General features: G+C 44.7%; 1 protein-coding gene across 1 annotated transcript; it reads right to left on the bottom strand.

Moving 5' to 3' along the window:
- Positions 1 to 237: 237 nt before the first annotated feature.
- On the bottom strand, positions 238 to 26,661 carry eif2ak3 (eukaryotic translation initiation factor 2-alpha kinase 3). The gene is made up of 17 exons (XM_030772647.1): positions 26,230 to 26,661; positions 16,974 to 17,103; positions 11,944 to 12,138; positions 11,588 to 11,718; positions 11,066 to 11,354; positions 10,714 to 10,879; positions 10,226 to 10,366; positions 9,301 to 9,423; positions 8,890 to 9,116; positions 7,338 to 7,450; positions 5,918 to 6,040; positions 5,482 to 5,631; positions 4,482 to 5,160; positions 4,089 to 4,262; positions 3,638 to 3,739; positions 3,464 to 3,526; positions 238 to 3,036 (listed from the first exon to the last, which is right to left on the bottom strand). Exons 1-17 carry the CDS (start codon positions 26,520 to 26,522, stop codon positions 2,839 to 2,841), a joined length of 3,297 nt encoding a protein of 1,098 aa, XP_030628507.1. The 5' UTR covers positions 26,523 to 26,661; the 3' UTR covers positions 238 to 2,838.
- Between the last annotated feature and the right edge of the window lie 702 nt (positions 26,662 to 27,363).

Below are 27,363 nucleotides of genomic sequence, written 5' to 3'. Positions count from 1 at the left end.
CCATAGGACTCTCCTATTAGGAGGTTTACTCCTTACTCTGAGTTAACTAATTCTGAGTTTTCACTAAACCCGCTTTCTGGAATACCCCCCTGGTAAGCTGTCCGTCACGACGATGTGACAATAATGTACTGATATAGAAACTGTCTCAAAACATTCTTTGTCTTGATCATGTAAAAACAAACATTGCAACAAAAGCCTTTTAAACAAATGTCATAGAATGTTTATTAAATTCTGACTTGTAAGAAGTCACAATATTCCAATGCACCTCATTGGATGGAGTGCATTCATTTATATCACCACCAACCCAAACGGATTGTTTTTTTTTTGTTTTTTGCAATAAACATAAATAAAAACAAATAAACATATTTACATGGGGGGGGGGGGTGGCTAAAGGACTGTGCATTTACAAGAGTGCAGAGAAGAGGAATGGGTAAAGCCAAGTGAAATCAGTTCAGAACTCGGAAGTTGGACACCAGAACAGTTACAGAACAACAGTCATTACTAATCAGAGGAGGAAAACACAGAATCTGTGTAAAAATAAACTAACACAAACTAATCAAAACACTGCAGGTTGACTAAAAATGATCTTAAACTCGGCAGTTAATGACACAAAACCCCATACAGAGAGCCTTAGCTTGTGATGAGGACCCAGGGGTAAGTTGGTAGATAACTGACTGAAAAACATCGGAAGAGAAGTGTCGGAGTTATAGTTCCATTATACTTTATAAAACACCAGAAGAGATGAAACAGGGGAACCCCAGCGGGTGCTTTTTGTCTTACTGTGACTCAAACATCACAAAGACACTGACGTGGAGGAATACACTGTGAACCAACTAGATTCATGGGGTCAGCTACACGGCTCTAGATCAAAGGTTAAGGGTCGTGGGTTAATGAATAGGTCCCTGATCTCATGTGAAGGATGGTGGGTACTGCTCAGATCTGCGAGGCGTGATTAGGGGGGGGGTCAGAGGTCACCAGTATACCCATGTCCTTCTGGCAGCAGTATGGTCTGTACAGAACACGGCTCACAGTTCAGCCTACGCACGCTTTTACTCTCTCTCTCTCTTTGTCTCCACACACACACACACATACACACACACACTCGGACACGACCAGAAGCAACTCCTTAAATGGCAGAGGCACCCAGTGCTGTTAACGGCATTTTTATAACACACAGGGTCATATGCATTCAGTCTCCATGGATATCCTTCAGCTCACCATGGCAATTCATTAAGTCACCACGGAGATTATTATGTCTCTATAGAGATCCGTTCTGTGTCCACATGTCAACGTTTGGGTTCACGGCTCATCAAGTCTTTAAGCAAGTCTTAGGAAAAAAAGAACTTACATAGAAAATCGAAAGGTTATGTAGAAATTCGTTACAGAAATTTTCATCATATACAAAAAAAACCTACATCAGACTCCATCAAAACTCTTGAGAAAAAAAAATTACAATCAATCATTACTTCATATGTTACATTTAAAGTGTGTGTGTGTGTGTGTGTGTTGGATATTTGGTTGAAGTGATTCCTCTAGACTGTATCCATCTCTTAATGATTTCAGGTTTTGATTGAACACTCATCACTGAAACTCTGCTGATAAAACTTCAAATCTATACAATAGGAAATAGAAAAAAAAAAAAAAAAAAACATAACCAGAGATACAGCTACAGTTTTTTTGGTGCTTACAGATCTAAATATGTTACAGTAAAAATCTTTACATCCTTACTGAAAAAAATGAACAGAAGCTGCTGCTTGATTTCCAAGCTGTTTCATTTGAGAGAAACTCAACTCATTTTATACTGACCGTATTCAAAACTATTTCTTCTCTAAAACTTAAGGGAGATCATGCTAACTACCCAGTTGAACCAGATAGTTTTTGCATGTTTGTGCCATGACTCTAACAACTCCTTTTCTCTGCTAGATGCACTTAGCACCTGTAAAGCAATCATTTCCTCCCTGTGTGTAGGGTCTGTAAAAAAAACAAACCCTTCAGTTTGTTAAATAAAGCCAAGTCTCACCACCCTCGCTATTTTAAACCTATTTACATTATAGAGAAGTAATAAACTCATCAAACCAAGAGGACTTTTGTCATCTGGTAATTCAAGCACAATAAGGTTTTATACATTTTGTCCAGACAGGAATCTGACTGGACCTCTTCCTCCACTTCCTCTTTTAAGACATGCAGACTGCGTGGCGGTCCAGGGCAGGCCATACATTGGCATTCATTAAGCCTTATGAAGCACTCTAGAACGATTCTACATTCATTGCAGCTAACACTCAGCTCCTTCCTGCAAACAGCATGTGTGTGTGTGTGTGTGTGTGTGAGTGCGTATGTATGTGTGAGTGCATGTGTAGGGGGGTGTGTGTGTGTGCATGTGTGTGTGTGTGTGTGTGTGTGTGTTAACACTGAACAGAGCAAAAGCTAGACAGTAGTACATCTTGGGAACTGGAAACAAGTACTCTGATCTTCTCTTTTAGAATAATGCTACTGAAGTTGAGTGGAGAGTCATTAAAGTCACAGGTATTCCTCAGGAGGGAGGGGCAGAAAAGTCACGAGTGAGGAGAACAGCAGAGTGGAGGGAGTTGAACGACTGAAGACAGGTGGAGAAAAGTAGAGGAACGCTCCTCAGCGGAGGGCTGTAAGTCTGTCTTATACGCATCATACGTCACGAACATTGACTCGTGGTGTTGCCGGAGCTGGAGGTTTTTTGTGTTGAGCGTCTTGGCAATGTGATGTTGTAAGTTAAATATGCGTGTGTGTATTGTATGTTGTATGCGTGTGTGTGAGTACTGTATCTCATGTGCGTGTGTGTGTGTGTGTGTGTGTGTCTGCATGTTAATTGGAGCTGGAGTTGGAGTTGGAGGTGGAGATTGGTCGGGCGGGGCGCCCTGAAGAGGAGGCGCTGTAGGTGCGAGAGCGTTGGCGGACCCTGCAGGGCATCTCCAGCTCCTGAAACAGGGCAGTTTCTGTGATCTCCGAGGTCTCGGGCCGCTCGGCGGGCACGGGCGACAGCATACAGCGTACCATCTGAGCCTGGCACACAAAACGTAACACACGCTTAGTGATTCCAGCATGCGGCAGGTGACGTCTGTAACCTCCACGGGCACCTCTATAAAACACTTCAGAACTGTGTCCAGAGGAAAATAGCTTGGAGGAGCCAGAACACTAGCAATATGAGATTGAATTTGAGATTATTCAGTATGGCTGAAAAACAGAATCCAGAATAGGAGATTTTTAACTAGTAAGAACCTTTAGACTGGATTGCTGTGAATTGTGCAGGCTGTAATCTCAACTTTCTGCCAGTGGGGGGCAGCAAAGCATTTCTAACTTCATCCAATGTCTGTTTCTCTGTAAGTCCTCCACAAAAACACATTCACACTCTCCCACCACTTCCCAATGCCTCCAAACACACACACACACACACACACAAAAAAACACACACACTCATACATTAACACACCTCTTGGATGTTGTTCTTGCAGAAGGCAGGCGGAAACTGCAGAGTTCTCACCTCCGTAAGAGTCTAAGAGGAGAGAAAAACGCCATTATGAAATCACACTAAGACACTGACTGTCTGTCTAACCACGGCTCTGTACGTATGACTACGTGTGTGTGTGTGTGTGTGTAGCCTTACCCTCACTCTCTCCATCTGCGTGCGGAACGGATAGAGTAACTCAAACAGAATGAGTCCCAGAGAGTATATATCCACCTTATGAGAATAGGAGTTTCCTGACAGCTGTAGGTGAGAGAGAGCGAGACAGAGAGAGAGAGAGAGACAGTGAGAGCGGTGAAGCTGTGGTCTAGAGTACATCTGACAGGTCACAGTCAGCTGGCACCGCGGATAAGATACGAGGGGAGTGAGAAGGCAGGCCGACACCGGGGAGCGCCTTATTTTAAACATGAGAATGAGGACGTGTATTTCAAACATCACGCATTTATTCCCCCTTCTTCATTTCATTTAATGTATGTATCGCTGTATTAATGTACTGATTTAATAATCTTCTAACGTCTGCTTTGTCTCATGGACGGAACCTTGAGGCTGGGCAGGAGCGAATAACGTGCGTCGTGTGAAGTCTTGGTTGTACCTGCTCAGGGCTCATGTACAGCTTTGTGCCCACTTGGCCCGTGTGGCGTGCGTAATGTGGCATAGGCGTGAGGGCACTCATCTCCTCTTCGTCCTCCTCCTGGTCCATGGCAGTGACCAGGCCGAAATCCCCGACCTTCACCACGTCGTCCAGCGTGAAGAAAATATTGGAAGGCTAACGGAGAGAGAGAGAAGGGAAAAGAGAGAGAGAAATAGAGAGAGAAAGAGAGAGAGAGGGAGAACATTCGGTTTTTAAACAACCACGACGCTTAGAGAGAGAGAGAGAGAAAAAAAATAACCGAGAAAAAAACAAGGTCAGGTCGGGTCAGGTCAACATCTGGTTTTGTCAACTCGTTTTCTACGTCCGTGAGTGTTTGCGTGGCCGGGGACTCACTTTCAGGTCACGGTGCATGAGTCCTTTACTGTGGAGGAAGTCGACGGCCTCTGCGATCTGGAGGAAGATGGCGAGACACTGAGCGTGATCCCTGAGCTCAGGCTGACATCTCTGGGCCATCCAGTCCTTCAGGTTCTCCTTCCTGCACAGCTGCATCTGGATGTACAGGTACACCTTTGGCGTGAGGGGGGGTCGCGTCACGGGGCTGGGGGGCCTGGGGCCCAAGCTCAGCGAGGTGGGGCGGGGCGGGGAAGAGGAGGAGGGGCCTAACACGGGGGAGGGGTGGGGTTTCGTGTCGGAGCCGGGGGAGCCTCCCTCTTGGGCGGGCACGTCGACGTTGACGTCGGCGTCCGCGTCGTGGTGGTCGCAGCCGGAGTCTTCGAAGACGATGTCGAAGGAGGAGGAGGTGCAGTCTCCGTGGGCGACGGCGCGAGGCGGGCACAGCTCAAAAGAGTGGGGGGAGTCCGAGACGTCGAGCTCGCGGTCGGGGTCGGGCTCGGCCTGGCTGTCCCGCTCCGACATCGTGCTGTCGGGTCCCAGTCCCTCCACGCACACCTGTTCCACCGCGCACACGCCCACGTCCCGTCCTGCCGTGTCTGTGCGCGTGGATCCCGACACAGGAACTTTCACCGAGAGCGCCTCCATGTGGTCAGGAGAACTCAGAGGCCAGTCCGTCACGCTGAGAGACGAAAACACCACATTTCACCTTCAGACCAGTTGTTGAAAAACTCAGAAGAGATGTTAAACAACACCACTGCTATGAGAATTAAGAGCTGACAGCAGCCGATCTTCAGTGTCACACACAGAAAGGCTCTCACGGATTGTAAAAGCTTTACCGAGCTGTAACTAGTCCTCATAGATCTGTCAGTTAATGGTGGATGTGAAATGATAATGATTAATACTAATGGTGGTCTGGGACAGATCTGTGGTGGAGAGGATCATAATTAATGTCATTGTGGCCCTGACTGATTTGACTTCAGTGGCTTCAGTGTGTTCATACCTGGCGTCTTTGAGCCAGCGCTGGTCCATGTCCTCTTGCCAGTCCTCTGGCGGGCTCTCCTGCCAAGCGTTAAAGTACCGTATGATGCCAGGGTGTTCCAGCTTCGCCAAGGCTTTGACCTCACGCATCACCTTCTCTCGGGCAAGCTCTCTACACACACGGACACGCACACGCACACACATATGTACAAACACATACACACACACAGACAAACACACACACACACACACACATATGTGAGCCTGCATTAATCATAATGTGTGATAAATAATAGTTTTATAACACTGAACATACATGATACATGTAGTATGCACACCACTACGTACACATACTCAACCTAAAGACACTCAGACAAGCTAAACTCCAATGTGTCTGGGTATATCATGTAAACTGTGGATGTAAGTGTGTGTGTGTGTGTGTGTGTACTCAGTGTTACCTGTTGGGTAGACGGATTCTCTTGATTGCATAATTACAGTCGTCTACTTTGTTACGAGCCTCAAACACGACACCAAACCCTCCACGCCCCAAACACTGCACTGGTTCAAAGTCTGTCAGGAACCTGTCACCCACACACACACACAACACACACATACACACACATGCACACACACAAACAACACAGGTTATAAAAATGTGTGTCTGTGTTATGAGGAACATCTTTCAGTCCAGGCTCTGCAAAATATTGACCATGACAGTGTCTAGTACAAAACTGCATTTAATAAATAAAATGAAAAGATTAAATCAGTACAACTTTATCAGGCTTAACAGCTGTGAGCCTGTGTGATTTTGTTCTTTAGGAAACATGACCCCCATAAATGCTCCCAGTTGCGCGGTGGAAATAGATAACAGTTGTCCAGTCGGTTATGAGTGTATGCAAGTAATGAATGTCATCCATATTTAATAGCACAATATGACTATTTCACAAAGTGACATAGATTGTTTCTCATCAACAGTATTTGCAAGACGACCAAGAACAATGACAGAGATATCATCAGGATTACTCACAGTAGTTTTCATGACATTCTACTAAACAAAAAAAAAAAAAAAAATTCAGCTGCACAATGAGAATCTAAACAGTGCTGTCTTAAAAACGTCTACAAGCAGATGTTTATCAGCTGTTAGCTGCAGTTATTCTGCTCACTGTTTTTATTAAGTGTGTGTGTGTGTTCGAGAAAGAGAGTGTGTGTGTGTGAGTGAGTGAGTGAGTGAGTGAGTGTGTGTGTGTGTGAGAGAGAGAGAGAGAGAGAGCGAGAGTGTGTGTGAGAAAAAGAGAGTAAGACTTAACAGAGCAGCTGTTAATGAAACTCTATTCCTCCCCATCCCTCCAAAAGCCAAATGCAGGAGAGAGATGGGGAGGGAGACAAGGAGGCGAATTTGATGATCTTAAATGTGTGTACACATTTCTGAGGAGTGAATGTGAGACCACAACCACACGCTGACTCTCTCACACACACACACACACTAAGACTCACACTAACTCACACACACTCTGTGTATGTATATCTGGACAGCATGTTTGGCACACTCTGGAGTCCCAGTGAGGTGATCAGGTTACCGTTGGCTTGGTACTACAGATTCCACACAGGGTCCCCTCTCTCTGTGAGTGAGAGTGAGAGACTGTGTGTGTGTGTGTGTGTGTGTGTGTGTGGTAGCAGTAGTTGCGGTAACTATCCATGAAATTTGCATTTGGCAGTGGTTGGGGCAGCTGTTGTGTTGTTCCGCTACACTACAGATGTCTTACATCTCCACGTCAAAGATCTTCACTTGAGATTCTTTGGTTGTGTGCGTGTGTGTGTGCGCGCGCATGTTTTATCTTATTTCCAAATTATTTTCCAGAAGAAACATCAAAACGTTACCTGGATACGTATTCGGTTGTGCGCGTCTCCATGACGACCACTTCCTTGGGTTCGGTGACCTCAAAGTCAAACTTGCTGTCTGTCTGACACTGCGTCTCAGACTCCTTGCGTTGCTGAGGAAACAGAGAGAGGATTTCTGTAGCAGTACTACAACTTAAACAATACAGCACATAGGGTGCTCAGCTCCGGGCACAGTCCTGGTCACAAACACACAAATAATACCTGCAAAATTAATAAACACAGACTTCCCAATAACAGGGTAGGTTAAAGGAGGTTAGTTCAGTGCTGCTGTTGGACTGATAACATTGTAAACACAAGTAGTAGAAGCTAGTGGCAGTGTTATTTATTAGACATTCATCCAAAGTTAAAACTCACTGATAAATTCATTCCAATAATGACTTCAGTACTACTGAAGTTTGAAGTTTCCCTGCAAATACTTGATGTTACAGCCAACTACACCAATCAAAATCACCCACAGGGTGCGACCTGGGTAGAGTAGAATTGCAGTGAGGGTGGTCTAGCATTGGGTGTGTGTCTGAAATCCAAACACACAGACAGATACCATTTCTGACACAAATCATATCTAGCATGTTTGAAAACGTCTAACTTTACATTTAAAGCATTCCTGTTCGTCCACACGATCAATGGTGTATACTCCTCAAACGCACGCCCACGAACAGAGTTGAGCATTTGCTGCATAATTCATCAACTTTGAAATAACTGACTGAAAAAACGTGCTTCTCTAAGTTTGTGGTGGTGGTGGTGTTAAGTAGGTTAAACAGTAGGTTACATGTGTGTGTTCTGTATGTGAGCTCTGTCAGCTTTTCATTCTTACACATGTTCCATTTTCTGCTTAGTTCAAAATATTCTCAGAATTGTACGTTTTTACACACATTCTTTTATCTGCGAGGTTAGAATCTCCAGGTGTGTGTGGGGTAAGAATGGTGTGTAAATGTGTGTAGTTTCAATAATCCCAGGAGAATTGATCGTGTTTGTTTGTTTCACTGTTCTGTTCCTTCAATGTCCCCACGCTGAGGGGGGTGCTAGAGGCGCGGTTCTGTTTACATATTTTAAATTTTTGGGTTTAAATTTTTGGGTTACTGTTATCCAACATAACAGTTTAGGATATCCGTCCTTCAGTTTTTCTCTATGGGGTATTTTGTCAAAGCGTTTTAGTTTCAAGAATGGGATAAGACAGAAATGATATATCGTAACTATTGGTGGGAATGGAACCACTTCCAGCTTAATAAACTCGAGTTTCGATCCAAATACAAATACAGAAACAAACAGAGGCCCAGCTGCACACTCCTATTAGGTCGTGCGTAAACAACACACCTACAAATGTGTGTGTGCATTCATGCGTGTATTAGTGTGAAAAGAGAGTCCGTGTTTACATATTGAACGTTTAAGTTTGTCGATGTGTAGGTGTGAGCACTGAAGAACTCTGTGTTTCACTGGTATGTTGCATAAACGCATGCGGGTGAAACGAGGGCGCGTTCTGACCGGGCGTCTGTGTCTGCGTCTGCGTGTGCGTGTGTCTATTCTAACATACCCGTACGTGAGCCGCAGGTGGATGGAAGAACTTGCGGACGATGTAGGTGGTGGCGGCGATGCAGAAGACGATGGTGCCCAGGATCTCTTTCCACCAGGAGAGCAGCAGAACCGGATCTTTCCTCCGCACGCGGCTCTCCTGCCCCTCGTCCCGCCGCAGTATGCTCACGGCCGTCGCCTCACGCCGGCCGCGGTACCGCGAATTGTAAGGGAAGTGGTATCCGTTATCTAAAGAAAGAAATATTGGTTTAGTTACAGAACGACCAAACCCAGCCATTTCGTATCTGTCTTTTTTTTTATTATTAATGACGGTGAATTATTAATCCGAGTTATTAATCTGAGAATATTCTACTGTCATCGTCGTCATCATCATCATCAAACAGAATGGACTCGTGGGTACTGTAGTTCTCACCGTAGGGGTACTGCAGTATAGACAGAGCCCCATTACTGTACTCCTCATAGGAGAATTTATCGTTGCTAAGACATTTATCAAACTCCTCAGATCCAACCAACACAGGAGTGCGAGAGGGAGAGTCTGGGAGAGAAAAAGAGAGAGAGAAACGTTATGGGCTAACTGCAATGTAACCCCATACCACCATGTGAACTTCTGTTTTAGCCTGAGCTTCAAAAACTGTGCTACTCATGTTTCACCTGTAAGTTCTGTTTTGTTTTTTCATTGTTTTTTTTGTTTTTTTTAACTTAACTTGCTGAGGTTCATCTTTATTGCAGTGTAACAGTGCAGTGCAGTGTTGTTGGAGACCAGACAGACCCTAAACAACCTCCAGCGAACCTGACCAGTCATAATCTGCTTGATTATCAGTATTCATGCATGTGTAAATCTACAGGAGTAGGCTGATCTACATGTCAGCTAAGTCCTCTGATGCAGTAGAAATCAGAAAGGATGACCGGTACGTCATTTATCTACACAGGAGACTGTTTTCACGCACGTGACAAAACACGCGCAGCTTTCAACAAAGAGAAAAGATAACGTCGACTGCCTCCGCTTATCAATTCAGAAACACATTGACCGCTCTCACTATTTAAACGTTTGATTAAAAAATGACCGTTCAGGACAAGTTACCGTGACCACGTCTATCTGACACTTTGTGATGGGAGGGGTGAGTCTGAGTCTGATAAGGAGGTTAGAACACTCATACAGGCAAAACTTCCTTGTAAAAATAAGAGGTGCACATTAACTGGATTTGCTTATAATTAGAAATATCAACTTCCTTTACGTATATGTGCGTATTCAGGTTTTTTTTTAACACCTCCTCCTCAGAATTGTGACGTTTAAATGTGTGGGTGTGTGTGTGTGTGTGTGTGTGTTTAACACTCACGGATAAGAGGTTTCCATTTAACAGTGGGCAGTGGAATGACAGCCTTGTCTGTGCCACGCCCATCAATGGCTTTGGCTTTAGATGGAAACTTCTCGGAGATTTTAACTGAGGACTGAAGGTACAGCTGACCCTGAAACATACCTTTAGCAAAAAAAAAAAGAGAAAGCGAAAGAGAGAGAGAGAGAGAGAGCACTCAAATTAAGTAAGAATTTCTATAATCTAATCACTCTAATGGGGTTAGCAATTTGAGAATCCTCTAAACCACTCTTAAATACTCTAGGAATTATGTGGCACTTAACACCAACAGTTCAGTTTGCGGGGCTTTATATATACCAGCCCAGGATTTCTGGGCTTTAGTTCTGCCTAGTTTGAGCTACTGTGAACAGAAGCCCTGACTGTATCAGAGCAGAAAAAAAAACAACATTCATTCCTTCATCATTCTCCCTTTCCATTTCTTTCTTTCGTGCCAGCACAGCCACTGTAATTACCAAGGTAAACACTCGATTCTGTTGCTCCTCGAGCCTCCTCCATGATGTCATCCTCGTCCTGAGGTTCCGTGTCTGGGTGTGCCGTGTATGACGTGTCATCGAAGAGGCTGATGGGCGTGACGCTTCCACCACCGACCAACCAGGCCGAGGCGATCGGCGTGCAAAACTACGGGAGAGAAAAAGATCGCCGTTAGACCGACACTGTAACGTAAAACCACAAAATGCAGAGAAGCGGCTGACTGATGGAGCTGATCTAACATTCAAAACCACTGGAAGAACTTAAGGTCTGATTTGAATGCAAAATGATCAAGCCCGTGGGTCATTTTAGCGTTGGACGCGGGAAGTAGTTTACCTGGTGTTCCCAGACCAGTTGTCCTCCAGGCTTGTTGCTAAAGGCCATGACCTTCCAGTCGGGAACAGACACCTTGATGACCAGGTCCAGGTTGTCCGACGGGACGTGTGCGTCTGCGTTGGCGTGCGTGTTTGCCTGGGTGTCGCCGTCCTCCAGGATCACGTTCTGTCCGTCGCGCTTGACGTCGTAACGCGTTCCCCCGCTGGCCGTCTCCCCCTCCAGGAAATTCATGTTTGACTGGGTCTCCGGGACAAATTTCAATTCAAAGTTCCCTACGCTAAAGTTCCATCTAAGACAGACGGGGAAAACAAAGGGGGTCAGTGAGAGGTCCTTCTATATCTGACAACCGAAACCCACATATCCAAAGTATCTGGAGAAACCTATAAATATGGTTTGGCCACATCTTGTGAGGTTGACCTCACGTGACGGAGGACCGAACTCATGGTCGAGGTCAGGATGCCTGGACTATACGCGGCGAGAGGCAAAGAGGTAAGAGGGTGAGAGGTGAAAGGTCAGGCTTACTTCTCGAAGCCGCTGCGCGGTCGCACGGCTCTCACGGTTTTCTGCGTCCGCTGGAGTAACAGCACATCCTCTGGTTCAGACTCTTCTTCTCCCCACCGACTACAGCCCATGGCTGAACAGATATACCTCAGCTAGAAGACCAGAGAGAGCCACAGATTAAAACTCAGTAGATCACTCTATTGTCCAGCTTTGTGTTTGCGTAGCAATTTGTCGTGCAGTTAATACAGTACTGGTGCAGTTGCAGTTAAGTACAGCATCATTTTTCTGGTATCAGTCGTGTACTCAGGATCCCGGTACTAGCGCTGTGCTAGTTTGTTAACTAGTTGTTCTATGGAGGCTGTGTACGGGCCGAGTACCTTTCCGCTATATGCTCCGAGGCCATAAGTAGTGAGGGACTTGCCGCCAACCAGCACTGTGTCCTCTCCGATGCGATAGGAAGAGTCCAGCAACGACTCCACGTTGAATGGTACAGCTTCCATGCTTTCCCTGTCACGATTCCACTGGAAAAGTGCTCCGTCCAGAGACGGGATGAGCATCTTATTGCCAAACACCTGAAATGGAGGGGAGGAAATGGAGGTCAAAACCACCATCACATATCACTGGCAAAGAACTCTGCATTACTGAAAGTATACAAATAAAATAATGAATTTGGTGGGGTGGGGGGTGGGGGGGGGGGGGGGGGGGGGGGGGGGGGGGGGGGGGGGGGGGGGGGGGGGGGGGGCAGATTTTTCCAGCGTTAGCTAATTGACCTGCAGCCACAATTTTTAAGATATCAACTGTAATTAATTATCAATTGTATCTCTATTAAACATTAAAACTGACACCCAAATGACTACTTTATGTATACTGAGTTACTGTTGAAATAGTTGACCACCATTATTCACACCACACTGGCCCTTCACAATGTTACCTCTGAAACAAGATCTATTTTTGTATATAGGTTACTAAATCTCTCTTGTTACCGTGTGCAGTCACTGATGGTTAGCTGTAGGTAGGCAGATAGGCAAAGATATGGGGACAGAATCTGCTATTGGTTTGATGACTTGGACCAATCAGGTTTTGCTGTGAGCGAGCTGAGCTGTGTTCATTGGTTTAAACGTTATCAAGCTGTCTGTAACTGACACTTGGCGCTTTGCCTTTCTCGCAGCTTCACTGTTATATAACGCTGTGACCCTCACAGGTTAATCAAATAATAAATGTAACACAAACACGCAGATCAGACAGTCACACACACACACACACACACACACACACACACACACACACAGACACACACACACAGGTTAAATGCTCCTTCAAACCATTACACAACAGGGGGGAGTACTTTGTAACTGACCCAAATCCCCAAGATGATCTCACACACACACAAACACACACATCTCTCACACACACACACACACATCTCTCACACACACACACACACACACACACATCTCTCTCACACACACACACACACACACACATCTCTCACACACACACACACACACACACACAAACACACACACACAAACACACACACACACACACACAAACACACAAACACAAACACAAACACAAACACACAGAGGGAAGAATGAGATCACAGACATGCTGTTGTGCTTAATCTAACCTTGACACCGAGGAAGCTGTGAATGAGGGCTCTAGGAGGTGATGTCATTTGCTCATTACAGGACTGGGGGTGGGCAAACACTTTGACTGAAGATCTGAGATGGTTAAATCACACAGATGAGGGGTAAGAGGTTTAAACATGGGGTGTGTGTGTGTGTGTGTGTTTACGTCCGTGTCAGTGGATGACTCATAGTTCCACTACACAGGGTTAATCCTCAGTGTGATCCGAGCACATGATCTTCCTCCGGCTACACAGGATTTCCTGGTGCACAGCTAGACGCCCAGTGTACACCTAGACAATCACTCACTAACAGTCAGTCATTGACTGACTACAGCCAGTAACTACAGAACCATGTATGATCACTGACTATCTACAGCTGGTAACTATAGAGCCATGTATGGTCACTGATTAACTACAGTCAGTAACTACAGAGCCATTTGCGATCACCGACTAACTACAGTCAGTAACTACAGAGCCATATGGGGTCACTGACTAACTACAGCCTGTACCTGTAAAAGTGCAGCCAGTGACTGAATAACTACAGCAGGTAACTACAGACCCAAGTCTGGTCACCGACTAACGACAGTCAGCAGCTTAATAACTACAGGCAGTCAGGAAATAACCACAACCAATGTAGAACTACACACAATGTGTGCTATGTTAAAACAAAACACTGCACAAACACGCAATCACAACAACTTTACCATGCGCTGGTACACGCCACCGTGGGCAGCCATGCCCAATCATTCCACAACCCCACTCAAGAATGAACAGCAATTAAAGATTACGCCACAACTGTTCAGCTGCGAAACAATCCCGTCCAATCAGCGCGTTCCACTCCATTCAGTCACCGTGCAGCAGTAAGGGCACAGTGACCTCAGGCCTGCCGTCTGCCCCACTGTTTTACTGAAGGACAGGGTGGGCAGAGAGGGGACCTCAGGACCACAATGTAACAGACCAAAATGTCCCACCCAGCACTGGCTCAACATTTCAAACCCCCCCCCCCCCCTACACACACACAAAAAACACTATCCTGTCCAACACAAGCAGAACAAAAACACTCAAACAGATAAATGCAGACACACACCATGAAAGGAAGATGAGACAGAGAAAAGAGGGATAAAACTATTGGTGGACTTATTAAACTGCCTGGGTTTGGTCAGAGGGAGCAGGATTAGCTATGGATGCTCAGACTGAGACGCAGGGAGGAGGGAAGAGGACGGGAATCTCCTCACAAACTCAATAACCTCCTGACGATGACATCGCCTCAGTGATTCTGACAAATACCATTACATCAACTTAACCCAACCCACAGCCACCTGCCTCATTCAAACAAACACACACACGCGCGCGCACACAAACACACAAACACACACAGACAGACACAGACACACGCAGACACACACTTCACACCTTCTGTCCTTTCTCTCCCTGTCTCTCTCTCTCAGACACACACACACCTGCCTCCCTCTCTCTCACACACACACTTCTCAACATGAGACTTGCAAAAGCAAATATAAACACTGACAAACAAAATCCTATACCACGTTTCATCAACATCAGCTGATATTAAATCTACTCAGCTACTACACACGCACACACGCACACAACACACACAAACACACACAATAGCAACATGAAATCCTCTCAGAGACAAATCTCAATGTAGACAGAACAGACCACAGACGTTGCTACAGCCAAAAAAAAACCCCAAAAACCCCAGAACATAATGTGAGTATGTTAACACACACCATCCAGTTTTTGAGCTCCTCTTTATTACAGAAGACATGTGATACTGATGGAGGGTCTAATTTTGAAGCTCTCTGCTCATCAGATCAGAGAACACAAAGATTCCTCTGAAGCTTGCACAAATTGAAAAAGCAGCCGACAGGCAAACTAGACAAGGGAAAGATAAAACACACATGAGGATAAAAGTGTGTTTGTGTTTGTGTGTGTGTGTGTGTGTGTGTGTGTGTGTGTGTGTGTGTGTGTGCCTGTATGAGTGTGACCCAGTGCTGCTGATTTGTGAACTTAACTTCTGTCTGGAAACTGAGCTGGAGACAGCAGATGTCTTCACAGCTTCGTACATATTGCAAAAGCAATGTTCTCGATATATTCTGCTGGAAAACACGTTTTAGAACTTTACACTGTAAAACCATTTACTGATTGTTTTTTTACAACAATTCCAACTGCATTAAAAAAAAAAAAAAAAAAATCAAGTTGTGTGAGCGATTTTAAGTGTGTGCATGCGCGCATGTGTGTGTGTGCCCATGTGTGTGTATGAGAAAACTAATCCCTTGGGTTATCACAATTAAGCGTGTCACAATCTTAAACTGTTCACTCAGAAGATAAAAAGATGGAGAGTGTGTGTGTGTGTGTGTGTGTTGGGGGAAGGGGGGGGTTCTTTAGGATGACATCATCCCACACATAAGGCATTATCTCATCCTAAACCACGCACAGCATGACTCACAACACCACACCGTCAGCGCGTCCCCCCTTCACGGCTTCTGTACCTCTCTCTCTCTCTCTCTTTCTAATCCATCCCTTGTTCCCTCTCTCTCTCTCTCTCTTTCATCCATCTTTATCACTCCCTCTTTCTCTCCCCTCTGCTTTCTCTCTCTCCTCCCCATCATTCCTCTTGGCTGTGACAGCGTGTTTCTGCAGACAATGCTGTTTACTGCCGGCCTCTCCGCTGCCTCTGTGCCGTCCTATAGGTGAATGCTCCCTGCCGGCGCCATGGCGAGGGCCAATCAGGCAAGGGCAGACCGCCTTAATCACTGAGCAGACTGCTGTCTGAGGGACAGCTTGAGCCAATCAGAGCAGCTAGTTGCTAGGTGCCATGGGGGAAACTGGGAGGGGGGAAGGAGGTCATAGCCAATAGCAGGGCCCTTTCCCAGCAGCAAGGCATTCCAGGTTAGAGCCATCCAACCAGACAGGAGGTCTCAGACACATACACACACAAACACACACACACACACACACACACACAACAGAAGGCTAAAGAGAGAGAAGCTGTTGGACAAACACAGGACTTCTGACTTTCTTCGTCTGTTTGCATGAGCAGTTATGTGTGAATCTTAGTGCTGGATCTGCACACACACAATGTATAATTTATGCTTACACACACACACTTACAGATTTAACCCTGTAAACCTACTGCTTCACATTCTCTGTATTTCACACTTACACACACACTAGTCCCCTCTGTGGGAAAAAAAAAAAAAAACTAAACAGATACTATAGCAGCTCAGACAAACCAACCGTGGGCTATTGCACTGTTTATCGAGAGAGAGAGAGAGAGAGAGAGAGAGAGAGAGAGACAGAGAGAGAGAGAGAGAGAGAGTGTGTTTGTCAAAGATGCCAAATGCCTCGAGGCTCCTCTCTGGTCTCGGCTGAATACGAGTGTGTGACTGTCGTGATCTGAGCGGTTTTTAGCATGTCTCATGTGTGTATGGTCTGGCTCTGAACCCTCTTACTGTGGACAAAAACCCTCTGCTGAGCTATGAATGTGCACACAAACACGCATGCACACTCCTCTGGAACAAACACCCTCTCGAGAGAATAATTACCAAAAGGGGAAGACAGGAACACATCCCTGGAAATGTGAACAAATTAGTGTCTGTGGGTTCAAGGGTCTTTGTGATCTGAACATACATCTATGCATGGTGAAGGGTATATATAGAACATTTGTGTGTGTGTTTTGATGTGCGTGTACGTATATGAGTTAGCCCACGTGTTTATGACTGTGTGTGTGTGTGTGTGTGTGTGTGTGTGTACCTCTGGCTTGCTGAGGCTGGATGAAACCAGGGAGCCAGAGCCCACATCGAGGTCCCACTGTTTGCGACCGTGGTTCAGAGGATCCAGAGCTGAAATCCTACCATCCAACGTGCTGATGATCACCAGGGACCTGACAAAGATGCAGACACACACACACACACAAACACACACCACATACACATTAATACCAAAGGACATATTCTTTTTACACATTGTTGGTTAATGACAGAGAAGATAAGCTGATTGGCAGGTGAAAGTGTACATCAGTGCCGTTAAAGAGCGTGACCCGAACAGCAGTAACATAGACAGACCCTGGACAGTGCTCTGTATCTACGGAGTCATATGTCACATACTCCGTCCATAAGACTTTTAATTGGGCAACGGAACGCAGACAAAGACTGCCGCTTTGCCCCTTCAGACAAGTTCCACTTAGTCCTGTCTGCAGTTTTAGATTGTTTCCAACCTAAAAATCCACTGGAAACAAAAACACATCAGGCATAAAAATTTATGAAGCCTGAATCTGAAGTCACCTTAGGGCTTGAGGAGTTCACCCCACTGCTCTGACGCAAGTCCCGTGGTCTCGCTCTTCGAATGCGAGTCCAAAAGCGCCAAACACCCCGGCACCTCACTCATGATTGGCCAAGAGGTTTCTCCAAAAATATTAACACTGATTGGTTGTTGCTAAGCAGTGGGCATTGTGAGAATGAGGAAGCTGAGCTGGCCCCACCTCTCTCACCCTCTCACAAAGTGATGCAGAGAGAGAGAGAGAGAGAGAGAGAGAGAGAGAGAGAGAGACTTCATACTGAGAGAAAAGGAAACTAAGGACTCAGTTTCCTAAGTGAGATCAAAGCTTTTTTATTCTGCACTCTCTTTTATTCAAAAGTTCCAGAAGAACTAAAGTGAGGAATGAGAACATGTCAGGGGTATGATGGTTGGCTTCTCTGAAAGAAAAAAAAAAAAAAGAAAAAGGATGGGCAAAAAAGGCAGAGGAAAAAATACATAACATTTTGGAGTTTGGAGATTCTGGAGGGGCACAGTACAGTCTATGTCTCACACGTTAAAAGCCTTCTACACGTCTGAACTATTGGACAGGCTCAAAGGAATACTACTGGCGGGCTATACAAGAATCTATGCATATCAGAAACAAGCTGCCTCAACTCAGGGTTAAAGGCTTAAAGAGGATGCAACATGTGATGTTGTCTGATTTTGACTGTTCCTAACTGTTATTTACCAGGGGTGTGCTAATAACACTTTCACACGCGTGTACACACACGCGCGCACACACACACACACACACACCCCACTCTGAGCATCCCACCTCCCCACCCTCTTCTCTAGCTCCCTGTCTCTGATAGTCAAGTGTCTCTCAATGTGAGGCAAATACACTCCATTGAAAAGTAGGAACACCCTGTTGTATCAACAACTATAGTATCTGAGGAGCACGAACCAATCAGAAGGGCTTTACTCATTTCTCTGGCCAATCAGGATTCAAGTCTCTTGCTACCAAGCCAATAGGAGAGTGCTGCCCCCCCGAAAAAAAGTCATCCAATAGATAGAGGCAGCTAGCTGTAACCATGCAACAGAAAGCTGCTCTGAATCACTTACTGTCAGCTCTCTGACTGCAAACACACTCGAGTATATATATATATGTATACACACATACATACATACACACACACACACACACACAGAGAAGAAAATTATAGGAGCATGAGAAGCACGTGAGGAAGTAGAATCAGGAGCCACACCCCTGCAGACAGACACAGGCAAGAGGCAAAAAGTTATCCTATTCAGCACATTTCCTATGTGTTTTCACCATAAATGCATATTAACCAGTCAACGCATCCACAACACAAAGCACACACAGCCAACACACCAAACCAAGCACAATATACACAATACTGTGTGAACTCAAGAAATGTGCAACAGTGCTCAGAGAGTCATCACACACAGACACAGACACACAAACACAGGCATACACACACACACACACAACCAGAAAGCCACACCTAGGAATGTTGTTGAGCAAAAAGAAAGATAGAGAGAGAGAGAGAGAGAGAGAGAGAGAGAGAATACATATAATCTGGAAATGTGCTTTTGTGGAGAATTTAAAATTGTTGCGTAATCTAAAAAAAATCATACGCAAGAGAAATAAACCGACTTGACAAGTCCGAGTTTTAGAATCGTCTTTGTTGAATTGAATATATTGCACTTCAAACTTCTGTGTTTGTGTGGAATCAGATAACATACTGAGCCGCACATGTAGAAGGTTTACCTATACAACACGAAGAGACAGGTTGCTGACAGCATGCTGACTAATGTAGTAAACTACAGGGAAAGACTGGTAATCACGTATTGATTAGGGGATGCATCGTATGACTGTGTCACTCTGTGTGTGTGTGTGTGTGTGTGTGTGTGTGTGTGTGTGCGCGAATGCGCACCCACTTTTCCTTAGTGATCGAGGCACATTCCTTTACACAGAGACACACCCAAACTGGTATCACCATGCAGAACTCCTCTTCTTCCAATTAACCTGACCTTGCAGTATTCCCGCTGTCATTATCATTCACACGCATGTACGCACGCAATTGCACTTACACGCATGTACACACAGACACACTCACACAGCTGCCATTAATCACTTTTTTCACTAACTTTCAAATTCTATTAAACAGAGAGCAGATTTCACTTCAGAGACTCTGGAAACCAATGAGCGCGACTCCGGTCGACATCAAACACATTTTTACACACACACACACACACACACACACACACACATACAACGCTACTAAACTCCCTCAAACACAACCCTGCATCACCTAATGTCCCCAATGAACTGTAATCCCCCACCTCACCTCCCTGCCTGTCTCTGTGTTTCCACTCTGACTCTCACACGCGCTGAAATCAAAACTCTGTCGCGTGGCGCTCCCTCTCTTCCTATTGGTCCAAACCTGGCCTTGATCTGGGTGGCTGATTTGTTGTTGCTAAGCAGTGAGGAACCAAACTACAGGAAAGATGAAGCAACTGGGTCTTAGTGCCCACAGTTCTCTGTCACGATGTTTCTCTCCCAACTCCCCCCCCCCCCCCCTTCACTCTCTCTCTCTCACTCTCTCGCTCTCTCTCTTTCTTTTCACTACCCCTCCTCCTCTTTCTGCCCCACCTCTCCCACCATCTCAACCCATCACTGCAGTGCAGCAGGGTGTGTCCCCTGCAATGAATGAAATAATAAATAAATGAATACGACTAAATCAATAAACAACTTCCGCTTTGAAGAAAACTGCACGCCGACAAGTGTTGGATCGATAATGCGCGTGAGTGTGGGAGCGGACCAACAGACCTTCGGCTCGAAATGTTTTGTATGGCTGCTGACATGATCTTTGGTCGTGTCTAAAAGTTTATGGACTCTATAGCTGAACTGTCCTGTTTACAATTTGATAACAGGCTCGGTGAGAATTTGTGCTGACGCAACTGAAACTTTGTCAATCAGTTTGTTCTTTACAATTAATAAAGCTGTTAGTTATCTGTACATCAAAATGTAAAGGAGTAGAACGGTCAAAATGTTTCAAAAGCATTGGGGGGGAAAAAAACACAGTTCAAGATAAATGTTGTAAAAAAAAAACAACAGCAACAACAAAAAACATTTAAGCTGAAGTCAACTGTGCTGAACCAGAGAATAAAAAATTTTTACCACTAAAACGCCATTGGAAGAGTAGTCTACACAGTAACAAACTCTCCCTAGTTACCAAATTCAAGTGGAAAAAATAGTACACAGAAATACACGCACACACACACACACACACACACACACACACATATAAAAACAAACAAACACAAGCACATGGAGCTGCCACCCCACCCCTCTTTCTCTCGCTTTCCCACTCGTCTTCTCTCTCTCTCTCTCTCTCTCTCTCTCTCTCTCCTCTACTGCAGCCAACTCAAATTCTGAGCACTCTTTTCTTCCACTCATCTAATTGGCCAACAAGTTTCTCTGCTTTGGCTACCTGATTGGCTGTTGCTAAGCAGTAGGTAGAGGGAGCCAGACGTCTGGCAGGGCTTGTGCCAGGCAGGCAGGCAGGCAGGCAGGCAGGCAGCGGGAGGAGAGAGGCAATACTGTAAACGTGTGTATGTGCGTGTGCGTTCACGCATGTGTATGATAAAGAATACATTGCCCTGTGCGCCGTCTCTAAAATCTCCCTCTGGACCCAGTTCTAATCCAAAAATACACACATGTGGGTACGGAGGCCTACATGTGTCATGTCAACATCACACCACAGGGCATACCTGCCAGACTGACTTCAGCACATGACTGTAGTAATAAATAAGACTTAGAGACAAGAAAAACATATCAGTAGAGGAGTTCATAAACCCTTAAAAAAAACAAACAAACAAATTGGGTTAAAATTCTAGAAATGTATTACAAATGACAATAAAGAATTAAGATAAATTAAGGTTCACAGCTCCACTCAGACATCTGATGTTTTCAACTCTATTCTATCAGTTCTCGATACTTCCTGACCAAGGTTAGGTGGTAGCATTAACAAGGTGATTTGACTGACACACATACAACCACACGCACGCACACACATGTGCACGCACGCACACGCGCGCACACACACACACACACACACACACTCGTTCTGTGTTTGATCTGGCACCTCAGCACTTCAGCAACTCTCTGTGGGAACAGGAGTCGCAGCGGCGTTTCATCTCAAGGTGAGGAGTAGAGTGCTTAACCGAACCAAGCGTCGCCGTACAGTCACACTTTACTTCTCTCGACAGCGTTTCCTCTGCAGCAGAACAAACACACTACACCGTTCTCTCCCCACTTTTACTTGGCAGGTGCGTTACTGCAAAACAAACTCTGCGCCACGTTTGAGTACTTGCCCCGGACACATTTAAACAAAAAACAAAAAAAAACAAAACGTTTTAATTGTCTGCACCATTTCATGTTAGCGAACAGAGAGACGCTCAGAGGTCTTGCTGGTCATGAAGAGTTTCTTATTTGATCTGTAAGAGCTTTGGGAGAAAAAGGTCTGTAAAGAAAGGGTCGTTTTTATCCCCCTTTTTCGTTAGCTTCTGGCGTAGCCACCAGGGACTTGTGTCAAGGCAGGGTCTTCTTATTTCCTGCTAATATGTCTTTTCTTTTTCTTTTACACTCACAACCTCTAAACCGATTTGGTGTTTGCTGCTATACTGTTCTTCAGATAATAGTATGAATCCTTGTTAAAGTCCTTCGTGAAAAAAAAAAAAAAGAAAAGAAAAAGAAAAAACTGCTGCTTTTGTTGTGTCTCCATGTCTCTGGGGTTCTTGGGTGAGGATCCTATTTGCCAGTCGCGCAGGCTGTGCAGCAGAGAAAAGCATCCCAGGGGAGCAACTTTCCCCCAGTAAAGCTGTTCCATGTCAGAGGGAAGGCCTGAGGGTGTTGATTAGCCCAAGAACGTCACTAGAAACTGAGTACAATGGTTCACTTCCAGTGTTGTGCTTGTGTGCGTCTACGTCTGGGTGTGTGATGTTTTTGTATGTCTATGTGTGTGTTACAACATGGCCACATAAGACTTGCTTAGTTATTGTCATTGTTTGAGACAATTGTTTTTGACAAACTTAAGACACGATGCGAACCTCAAGCCCATTGTTCTGAACTGAACAAATACCAGGCCTTTGAAGTTAAGAGAATCGTAAGATTGGTTGAAAGCACTACAGGTTCATGTATGATGTATGTGTTTGCCTTGGCACCAGGTGTGAAGGCACCTGGCATTCTCACTCCTCTGGAGACAGGGAGCTGCCACATAATTGTGTCAGCCATACACCTCTAGGTGACAGTGGCATTATGGGTACTTTTTAATACTTATACCACATTATCATATAGTGCCATCTGAAGAGATTTTATGTCAGTAATTACATTAAATCACAGCTCAGCATACAGAGGTAATACCACCCTCTCCCTGGAGACATATGCTGTTCCTAGACCTAAACAACTCTAACGAGCTAACTTGTGGTGGCACGATGTTTTCAATGCCCATTTATCTGCAAGCTAAACCTGATGCACTACGAATGATGAATAAGTGGGACTGCTCACTCTCTCTCTCTCTCTTTTTTTTTTTTTTCAGCAGATATCCATCACTATCCCCTTACCCAACCAAAATCATTCATAGTCCTGCTATGCTGAGTCTGGCCTCTGTCTGAGAGGGTGCCACTAGGGAACAATGTTTACCAAAGATAAGTCATAAAAAAGTAAACACCTGTTCTACCCATTGAGCCAGGTTTGACCCTTTCAAAACACACACTCTTACACAGTTCTTCTCTCAAAACCCTTTGTCAAAGCTGTTAAACAAGATTACCATAGTTGTCTCGCTCATTACTGACCAATGACGAGGCAGAGGTGTTTCAAACTGCCGACACCTGTAAAAGTATGACCCATATGTGCTAATATTGAGCAGTAAAACACTCCTGCCAACTTCTGTCCTTCGACAAATGAACACTTTGCTTAAGAACGCTGTTGTATCACATTCTGCTAAAGCTTCATGCTAAAAGAGTTCAGTGATGCAGAGTTAACATATGTCCCAAACAAAAGACTAGTCTAGTATAGGCTTCTGTTTAGTGGTGTTGATTTTTGGATCACATCTGTTATAAACTTTACTGAGTGACTGTTACTTAGGTTACATCCACTTTGTTCTCAAGGGTAGGAAGACACTGAAATATCCCATCATGCATGAGGGAAGAAGGACGTGGACAGAACCAGGGTGAAGCTCATACAAACACACAAATAAAAGGTGAGACAGAACGTTGTATTCAGTGTCTGTGGTAGATAATGTTTTGTTCCATATTAATGCATGTGAGTGGTTCGAAGGTCTTTTCTTTAAAACAAAGTGAACTAAGAATATCTGAAGTATGCACTAGACTCCAGGACACACCCAACAGCACTGCTGCATCGACAGCTGTTTATTCCTATTCCAGATTAACTTCAATCTGTACACATCTCTCTGCTGTCAGCTTATCTTAAATAATGTCTCCCAACTCTAAAACTGACCTCACTAACCCTTAACATTTAATCCTAGCCTTGACCTTGACCAAAGACTCAGGACTTTCAGTTCTTGCCCAGTCCAACCTTTAGTCCTGCCCTTAATTAAAGATCTGCCCAGACCATACAGCTCCCAACCCAGGTCCACTCTTTTACCCCTGATCTTTACCTTCAAACTCTTTCAAGTCAATATTTTGTTTTCTCTTGCTTGTGTAATGAAGTTCAGGTGTTTGTCCTGTTCCCCATATGGGACTGAACACTTGACAGTACTGCAAGGGACCTCATAAATGTTGTTATCATTCATTCATTCATTCTCAAAGCCGCTTATCCTAATCAGGGTCGCGGGGTGCTGGAGCCTATCCCGGTGCTCATCGGGTGAAAGGTGGGGAAACACTCCGGACGGGTCGCAAGTCCATTGCAGATAAATGTTGTTAGACATTGATAAATACCTTAACCCACTTAGTCAAAGCAGTATTTTTAATAACGAAGCAAACGGACCTGAATTTACGGCTTTAGTATACAGGCTCTGCCTACACTAAAAACCCCAAAAATTATGATTATACAGCACTCACACACCCTAATCACTTCCACCAGCAACAGTTTCAAATTGTACTGTGTAGCAACAGTGGGATGCAGATTTTGAGCAAACAGGTGCAGCTAGAGAAAAAAAGAGACGTTTTTGGATGGTCTGGGTAGTATTTATTGATCGGCAGCGGTTTGCTCTCTCTTGGTTTTCATCAGAGGAACAGACCAGGGCACCAACAGACCCTCCCTACCTGCTCTCTGCGTCCATTTTCAGGTCCCCTCCAGGGTGGGGCAGAAGACTTCAGAGAGACAGAAGGTGAAAACTAAAATGCAGTTTAACTATGGTTGTCATGGAAAACTGGACCACAGTAAACATGAAAAACAGCTGTACTATAGGCTCCAACCACATGACTATATTTTGAACTAAACTTGTATGGAATTACAAGCAAACAAACAAACAAACAAACAAAAACTAAAAAACAAATGTCTGCGAGCTGATGGCAACAGCAGAGTCTGAGTATATCAGTCTCCTGTTGCTCATGGACGCGCTTCGCTGAGATCGGCGTTGCGGCAAACTTAACGTTAGTCCCCCTGCCTTTCTGACATGGTATTTGGGTTTGTTGCACAAACGTTGTCGATATCACATCGAAATATACGTCAGACGTATGCCTAAAGAAATTTTCGCTATTTATAATCCTGTGAATTTTACATAAGAGTTCCGCTGTTGTAAATTTTTAAAAATGCAAAATATTTTTGTTTACAACAGCATACAGTTTTACTTTATGAAGTATCAAAAATGCACGCCCCGACAGGAAAGCAAAGAACCACTTTCCAACCGCTCGGTTGTTTCCGTCACCAATACTCAATCCTCTAAGGAGATGTCATCATCTCTACGACAAGAAATTTAACTATGAACGCATAACTTTAAAATGTTATGGTGTAAATGCCCGCTTACAAAAAGCAGCGGTGTTTGGTCAACGAAAGGTAGAAGTAGATTTGGACTATCGATAAACGTTTAACTGATCATTGCAAATTTAAGAAAAATGCCCTATACGTAAACAACGCTGTTCTTGTTTAGTTTGAACGGTACATACTATCTACTGTGTAAGGGCGATAGGCATGATAAAAGAACAACGTTTCTCAGAGCTATGTCCTTCACAACTAACTTATCTTGTATAAGGCAACTCGGTAGGAGAGCGTTCATAACTTAACGGTCAGTGTTGATTGAACGACAAAAGGAGAGATTGATACAAACATGCAGTGCTCATTAGTATTTTAGTACAGATAATGTCAACCGAAAACGAAACTGCTTTTAACTAAACGTCCAAATAAACGGACGTTAACATTGAACGAATCGCTGCCAAGCGCATGGCTATAACTAATGTAGGAGCTTTGTAATATTCAAGTGTGAAAGCAAACACTAAACCAAAACTTTTCGCATCTATTTATGAATGTCTAGCTACAGCATTTAAGCAAAACTGAGCATATTTCTCTTGCTGGAAAACGGAAGGCTTTAAAGAACAAAAGGGAGGGAGAAATGTGCTAGAACACTGTGAGCTAACATAAGCTTGGTTTCCTCCAAGTTCACTACAAACTTAACAGAAGTTAAACCGATGGAATTACTTGTCAGTATGGGAAGCCATTCTGTCAAATTCAGTGTTATGTCCTGTTATGTCCTAGAGCAGACGATATGCCAATTGGCTTGCTAACTACCTCTTGGGGTGCTGGACGTTTTCGTCGCTGCCTCCAGACGGTTCCTCGCTCTCTCCAGCCGAGCCATTCTCGTCGTCCTCCACTGTCACGTCCCCGATGCCCATGGCCACAACGCTCTCCAGGCCTCGCTCCATAACGCCAACATCTTCTGTTGTTTCTGGGCTGAGAGTAGGAGCCGTTTCGAGGTCTCTCCCAGTTAGGGAGTGAGTTTTCGAAGTCCCTGTTAGCGCTCTCAATAACAACAGTAGCACCAGGGATTTGCCCACATTTCCAAGCTGAAACCCCCTTTCCATTGGGACAAGTGGCACATTAGTGAATAGGCAATCACATACCAAAGTGAAAATGTGAATTTTCCAAAAGTAAAGATGAACAAAAACTTAAGCCTATATATAGTTCAGCAAAAGTACGTCTATCCAGCGTTGCTTCCACTTGTCTTTTCTGAACGTAAACATGCCCAATCACTGGTGGACCATGTTATTCCCTTTTCACTTGACGTTGGACATGCCTTGGTAACTTTTAGCCCACCCCGTATCCAAACACACATTGGTCACACTGAACATGATGCTTCAGGCAAATCTTACGCATTGCAATTTGATAGCACACGCACCCTCTCAATCTAGAAAGGTCGTCTACTAAGCAGAACCCGATTGAGCGTTGGAGCTGTCATTCAAAACAGAGAAAAAATAAATGGTCGGCCCACCAAACAGTATGTCTTACTGGATGGTGACATGTCAATCAGGCATCGTAGGCGGGAGGAACACGTTGGCAGAGAATAAAGAGGCGGGACGAATTCATGTCTTCGAACCGTTCAGTGGTTGGATATGCTCGTGGTTTGACCAATTGAATGAGAGAACTGAGACAGAAATTATGCTATTGGTATATCAAAACGTGCCACAGAAGACATAACCGCTGTTCATACGTTACTCGAAACCAGCAATCAAAATCGTTGCTACGGGGACAAAAAATAGGAGGGTTAGTCTTTAGGCGATTGATGTGATAGGACAGACAGAGCGTTCACGATGGAAACATCGACGTGGCCATTTAGTTGACAAACACTTATTTCCGTTTTCCTGAACTTTCAACCTTCACCAATCATGCACAACTAGTTCAACAGGGCCACGAGAAATCTTACTT

This window comes from Chanos chanos, chromosome 4 (assembly GCF_902362185.1).
Source record: "Chanos chanos chromosome 4, fChaCha1.1, whole genome shotgun sequence".
NCBI lineage: Eukaryota > Metazoa > Chordata > Actinopteri > Gonorynchiformes > Chanidae > Chanos > Chanos chanos.
The sequence above is the reverse complement of the archived record's forward strand: the minus strand, read 5'-3'. Positions and strand labels throughout refer to the sequence as shown.

Coding starts and splice junctions, on each gene's coding strand:
- eif2ak3 (XM_030772647.1), bottom strand. CDS start 26,522: ATGGAAAGGGGGTTTCAGCTTGGAAATGTGGGCAAATCCCTGGTGCTA. Junction 4,263..4,481: donor TCATGCACCGTGACCTGAAA/GTGAGTCCCCGG, acceptor TCTCTCCGTTAG/CCTTCCAATATTTTCTTCAC. Junction 3,527..3,637: donor CGCAGATGGAGAGAGTGAGG/GTAAGGCTACAC, acceptor CTCTCCTCTTAG/ACTCTTACGGAGGTGAGAAC.